The 6,375-nt window shown below is 43.7% G+C and overlaps 1 protein-coding gene across 1 annotated transcript; it reads right to left on the reverse strand.

The window, feature by feature from the left end:
- Nucleotides 1-2,180: 2,180 nt before the first annotated feature.
- LOC148020187 (glutamyl-tRNA reductase 2-like) lies at nt 2,181-4,871 on the reverse strand. The gene is made up of 3 exons (XM_087700494.1): nt 4,388-4,871; nt 4,020-4,261; nt 2,181-3,839 (listed from the first exon to the last, which is right to left on the reverse strand). The coding sequence occupies exons 1-3, from the start codon at nt 4,650-4,652 to the stop codon at nt 2,709-2,711; spliced, it is 1,638 nt and encodes a 545-aa protein (XP_087556620.1). The 5' UTR covers nt 4,653-4,871; the 3' UTR covers nt 2,181-2,708.
- Nucleotides 4,872-6,375: the final 1,504 nt, after the last annotated feature.

Below are 6,375 nucleotides of genomic sequence, written 5' to 3' on the forward strand. Positions count from 1 at the left end.
TTAACAAAAGTGCATTTTTGAAGCGTGTTTGGCCCTAATGCATGACAAGTAACGTGTTGATGCAATTAAGGGATCAAGAGATAGCCTACATCAGAACATAATATGCTAAGAGATAAGCACAAGAGTATATAAAACAAAGAGTCAAAGGGTTAGCAATCAATGTGAATGGACTCGTCAAAATTAGTCTAAATATAGAGTCCATAGATTTGCCTAAAAATACCAATGTAGTGCTAAAATGGGCTATCCTCTTGAGTGGTTGGGAGGTTAACCGAGCTTTCCTGACTTTCTGTGTTCACTTGAGGCTATGGTGGCCATGCATGAAGGTAATGCATGTATGCATGCATGACATAAATCTTTAAGAAATGTGATTTTGATCTTAAATGTAAAGCAAGAGCCTATGTAATTTATTTAAGTCAAGTGATGATTGAAAAGGCTTGAGATGTTATAGTTCACGTAGTCTTGTAATTTTTTCTTTTCCTACTTATTTGAATTGATTGAAAATGCTTGTTGATTGAAATGTGCTTATTTCATATCTACGTTGCTAGTTGATAGACTATTACAAAGGAAGTTATAAGTGACTTTGAGTTTGATGAATCCTCTAAGTATGATAATCATAGTCCATTAACAATGCACATCCATTGTCCTACTCCGAGTGCACTCGAAGCTCTCTCCTCATGCTCGAATAGGAAAACGAAGACGACGTTGGGAACATAATTCATTTCAACAACACAACACTACTATTCCCAATTCTTCTTTATCCAGGACCTCACATATTCCATGGGAGGAGGCCGGGGGGCCGTGTACAAAGACAGGGAGAATTACTTCACCTTCACCTTCCTGGCTCGAAGCCATACTTCCCTGCCCTCCAGTCGACGTGCTTCCACCTGCAAGCAGCAGCCGTTGGCTTGTGCCTGTCGACTGGCTTCAAGACGTTTATCGTGTTCTGTCTCTTCAGCCGGGGGGGGGTGGATGACCCAATCCAATAGGTTGAGTTCTCGCTTGTAGAACTTCTTGTGATCTACGTGTCCTTCAATGTCTAGGACCGTGTAGAGAGACTTCAGCAAGTCAGCAATGCCTTGGCCTTCTGTGGCAGACGGCGCCTGTCAAGGTCATCATTCCTGCCCGCAGGGAGCCAAACTGTGGTGATTGGACAAGCATCGGCTGCAACATGATGACGGAAGGTGTCGTCCTTTACATTTACAAAAGAATAGGGGGATCGATCAGAGATGATAATGGGAGAAAGCCACAAAATTGCGTTTTGTCTGGTTCAAACAGGGGAATGTGGCGTCCAGCCCAGGGGAAAGTGAAATTAGACGTTGAATTTCTTCCGCCAAGATGCCTGGCGAATGGGAAGGAAGTGAATGGGAAGATAACGTTTCCTTGTAATGCTTCAACATTGAAAGCGGGACTGCTGATGTTGGCCAAGGTTTCAGAGATTTCCTGTCATTAGGAACTGCAAGTGGAATGGTTGAAAAGACACCTAGTATCTAATCTAAAGCTGCTTTTGAAGAGAAATTTATGCCTATCAAGGGCAAACTTCCTTGTCTCGGAGAATGCTCAGTAAGGGCCTGAGAAGAGGAGTAACCTGTATTAATGCCAATATGACTTTTTGGGAAATTTACTCGGTAAGGAGTGGTTTGCTGATAAAGCTGTAATTAAATGCACTAAGTGGTAGGATTTTGCACAGTGGAACAATTAATACTTTACTAAAGCTTGGAAAGATATGGGAAGCAAGTGTCCTCACAGCAACTTGAAGCCATGGAAATATAGAGCAATTAGGACTTGACAAGCCACACCCAACAGACAGGCTTTACTATCAGGGAGCGTACCCATGAAGAAACTTCCTTCTCAATAACAGGTTGGGGAAGTTAAGAGGGTCTCTCCCTCCTGCTTGCTGTGTAAAAGGGCTGACGAATTAAATCTCTCATCTCCCTTGGGAATGCACAGAACTTAGACGGCCACAGAAGGAATTTGAAAAATGGTTGATACAGGTGGGATTCGACAGTGCAATCAATGAGAACAAGACTTTTTTGGAAATAGGTGCAGGTTGAAGCTTTGGAACAAAATTAGAGCTACTGTTATTAAATAGATCTGGAACTTCAAGAATTCTGTGCTGCATTACAAATGGAAGTGGAAATCAGTCTCTAACAAAGCCCCTTGTTTACTGATTGGTGTACCCGTTAAGAAAGGCATGAGCTTTTATTAGACATGATATGACTTTGCGTCATTCATGAAAGTTCAAATTCAAGTATGCTAAACACTATATAGAGACCACATAAGCTCTTTGGATTGCAAACGCCTTGGCATAATAATAAGCCCTCGATCAAACCAGAAGGATTCCATAGCTATTGCTTTCTAGACAGGTCAAGATATCTTGGCCTAAACAACCCTCCCCCCAGGCCCTACTATCCTTTGAGTATTTCAACCAGAACTGAATAAAGCTGCATTAGCTCAGCATCCATAAATAAACGAATTGAGCTTCTGTAATCATCCCTGTAGCTGGCGAGAATTGTCTATTGAAGCAGTTACACATCATTCCCACATATAAGGGAGGGGGATTGACGAGCATGCTTTATTTGTTTGATTAACTACAGGACATGTGAAAGTATGTACTGTTAGTTGAGATTTTTAGCCAAGAAGAATATACCGCAAGTACAATTGCCCTGCTGTGAGGAAAGGGTGCACAAGGAAGTCATAGAACTCCAACATCATTGACGAATTTGTTCGGCTTTGACTCTCAGTTGTTGCTCCATAGACAAGGCATTGGACTTCAAGTCAAACATTCGCTCTAATGCTTGCATGTTTTCCAGTGTTTCATTTACGGTTCGACTATCGGCACCATCACATCGCAAATGAGTCATAGGACCATGCAGAAGCTTATTGACAATACCCCGGCTCAAATCCTCAACAAGCTTCTTATTCTTCTTTGATAAGTCAGCTCCCATTTTTCCCAAGCATTTCTCCAGCTCAGACATTCGAACACTCTCAGCATACGCTCGCAACTTTTTGATGGTGGGTACTGTCTCAAGAGAATCTCGCCATGCCTCAAAGCTTTTCAGTTCCTCTTCAATGATGACTTGGGCTTCCTGAGCTTTCTTTCGCCTTTCTTCCTTATTGGCGGCAACCGCCTCCTTTAAATCATCCACATTGTACACCCGTGCATTCGCCACTTCACCCACACAGGCAGACACATTCCTGGGAACAGAAATATCAATGAAATGCCTTATTCCATCAACACCTTCTCCTGCAAGAGGTAGATTCTCCACGGTCTCCTTGAAAAATAAAGGACATTCTGACGCTGTGCTGGTAAAAATGACATCAGCTTCTCCAACACATTCAACCATATAATGCAGGGGCTGAAAAATCAATTTTGCATCTGGATATTCATCCTGTAAATCAATGACCCTCTGTTCAGTCCTGTTTACTATGGTCATACTCTTGCACCCCTTCGAAAGCAAATGTTTGACTAGCAGCTTTGACATCTTGCCAGCTCCAATAATAAGGATGCGTGCTTGTGAGAATCCAGACTCATTCAGCTTCATGACTGCCAGCTCTACAGCTGCAGAGCTGACAGAGACGGCTCCAGAGGCAATGCTGGTTTCAGTGCGGACACGCTTTCCTGCAGTAATGGCTTGCTTCAGCAGTCCAGTGAGGTTTCTCCCAAATCCCACTGCTGTTTGGCCAACCTTATATACTTGCTTCACTTGTGCAAGAATCTGGCCTTCTCCCAAGACCAAAGAATCCAGACCTGAGGCAACTCTAAACAAATGCTGAGTCGCATCCCTATCCCGCAAAATAAACAGATGCTCCCTTAACTCTCTTGAAGGGATCCCACTTGTCTGCAAAATCCATTAAGAAATGCAGGTGGCAAGGGCTCCATTTGAGAAACAAGTGCAGCAAATACAGACAGCTCAAATACAAGGAACCAAACAGGATGCAGAATGAAATGTTGCACATTCAGGTAATTGCAGAATGACACATAATGCAAAGGAATGGAAATCATGGATGTGATGGCGAACCTTGGTCATCCAATCGGTGACTTCTCGTATACCCCTGTGCCAAGAGAGGGCAACCACATAGATTTCCATGCGATTGCAGGTGCTGAGCACCCCTGCCTCCTCAATATGGGGTAACTCGCACAACTCTGCAATGGCTCGTGGCCATTCGGCTTCAGGGACCGCCAATTTCTCTCGCATTTCCACAGGAGCATTGTGGACACTCAATCCAAGAACCAGAATGCTGCTTCTCTCTTTTGTGTACCCTGCAATTGTTGTTCAACCAGGCCCAATCAAGTTACCGCAGAGCCAAGCTTGGACCATCCAGGCCCCAATGTGATAATCTCGACAATCTGAAATGCTCATTGAAGACACAGAGGCATGATACTTACTGTCAGCGGCCGCATTTTTCAGCTGCTCAAGGGCCGCGAGGCTTGCAAGCTTGCTGCCCTTGTGACTCGCAGGCATTGAAGGGCCGTCGAGGCTCAACCGAATGCTCAACCCACGTGGCATTTGCCGCGCAGCGGGATGCGCAATGTGAGGCTTGAGAGCCTGCAAAGATGGTCCGGTCCGCAGCAGGAGCGGCGTCTTCGAATCGTCAGGGAGGCCATCGCACACGGGGGAGCGTGGGAGGGAAGCTCCGACCGCCGACGCCATGGAGGAGGGGATTAGGGTTAGGCGGCCTTCTCTCTGTACCTCTTTGTCTGACTCAGTCTCCTTCCTGTCTCCACACACACACACACACACACTCTCTCTCTCTCTCTCTCTCTCTCTCTCTCTCAATGTGCTTACCTCAAGCTATTGCAATGGCCTGTCGGAGGTGGATGCAGAGAATCTGCATCAACCAGACCAGTCTCTGAGAGAGAGAGAGAGAGTAAAACCACGCAATAAAAAATGCCATCGCCAAGACACCAGAAAATGAGGCTGACGTGGCGCCTCAGCCACGTGACCCTGCCTGGTCTGCAAGCCTAAAGCCTGATTGGGCCTCCCCTTAACGCTATCCACACTAGTCTCAGTCAAAGGTTTAGCCTTTTCCACATCTGCTCAAAATCCCAAACACCTAAAAGATGGCCTGCCATGTCTTCCCCAATACTTGAAATTTAATTCAGTAGCGTTAGGATTCAACATGGAGCCCTATTTTTCATGGGACACTTTCTTCTCGACTTTGCTATTCCCACTAGCATGACAAATTCAAACATTACCAATCCATTGATAATCATCAAAAATTTATGTTCTTCATATTATCATGATTATAGACATAAGTGTATCACTAAATTTATATTCTTCACATTATTATGATTATAGACATAAGTACACAACTTTGTTTATGTTCTTCACATTATTATGATTATATATATAAATATACAAATTTGAACATTGCCAATCCATTGATAATCATCAAAATTTTATGTTCTTCACATTATTATGATTATAGACATAAGTATATCACTGAAAAATACAAACCACAATTATAACAATTGAAAACACTAAGCATATATGTCTTATACTGATGTTTCTACTACTTTATAGCATATTATATGAAGCAAATAATATTGTAGACGTATCCAATGCAACTACAAGTAATGTACCATTTTCTCATTATATGATATTGTATGCTCTAAATTCCTTATGGTTTTGGAGTGGCATTCCTCATTATTGCCCATCCATAAACATTTGCCGAAGTAGAAAACTGACATATGGCTGGCTGTCTAGCTTGCAAAACTACAAGAAAATAGCTCTCATGAGCTTGCAAGGGGTCTAGCAACTGATCACCAACATCTTGACCCTGACTGCTATGCATAGCTATGTCATCTGGGCCAATAAGTGCCTCATTTTCGGCATAAACAGCTTGCTGTAATGGCACTATAGCTGCTGTAAAATTAGCCATATAGTGTATTGAACGCTCATCAAGAGGCCTAAGAGGTGTCTGCATCTCATAGAAGACAGCATGACAGCTGCGTATGACCTGCTGGGCATCCAAATCCCATAATCTATAGGCCTTAAAGTCACCATCTCCATAACCAAGGAGGATACATCTACGTGACCTAGGCTCATGTGGCATACGTACAGATGCCTGGTAGCCGAACATCCTCAAGTAATCATAGGAGGGCTGCATGCCACTCTATGCCTCATGCGGTGTAATACCATTCAAGGTCAAGCACGACGTCCTGTTAACCAAATAGACTGCCGTCATAAGGGCCTCAGCCCAAAATCCATAAGACAACCCAGCTGTGGTAAGCATAGAAGCAACCTTTGCCTGTAAGGTCAGGCACATGCCATGAGAAATCCTATAATACCATGGGCACAAGAAATCAATGCCATACTGCTGACAAGAGGTCCGAAGGCTGGGAGAGAGCACATGACTCTCATAATCCATCTG

Source organism: Lygodium microphyllum, chromosome 19, assembly GCF_053477565.2.
Source record: "Lygodium microphyllum isolate KBCC chromosome 19, Lygodium_microphyllum_v1.1.10, whole genome shotgun sequence".
In the NCBI taxonomy this organism is placed as follows: domain Eukaryota; kingdom Viridiplantae; phylum Streptophyta; class Polypodiopsida; order Schizaeales; family Lygodiaceae; genus Lygodium; species Lygodium microphyllum.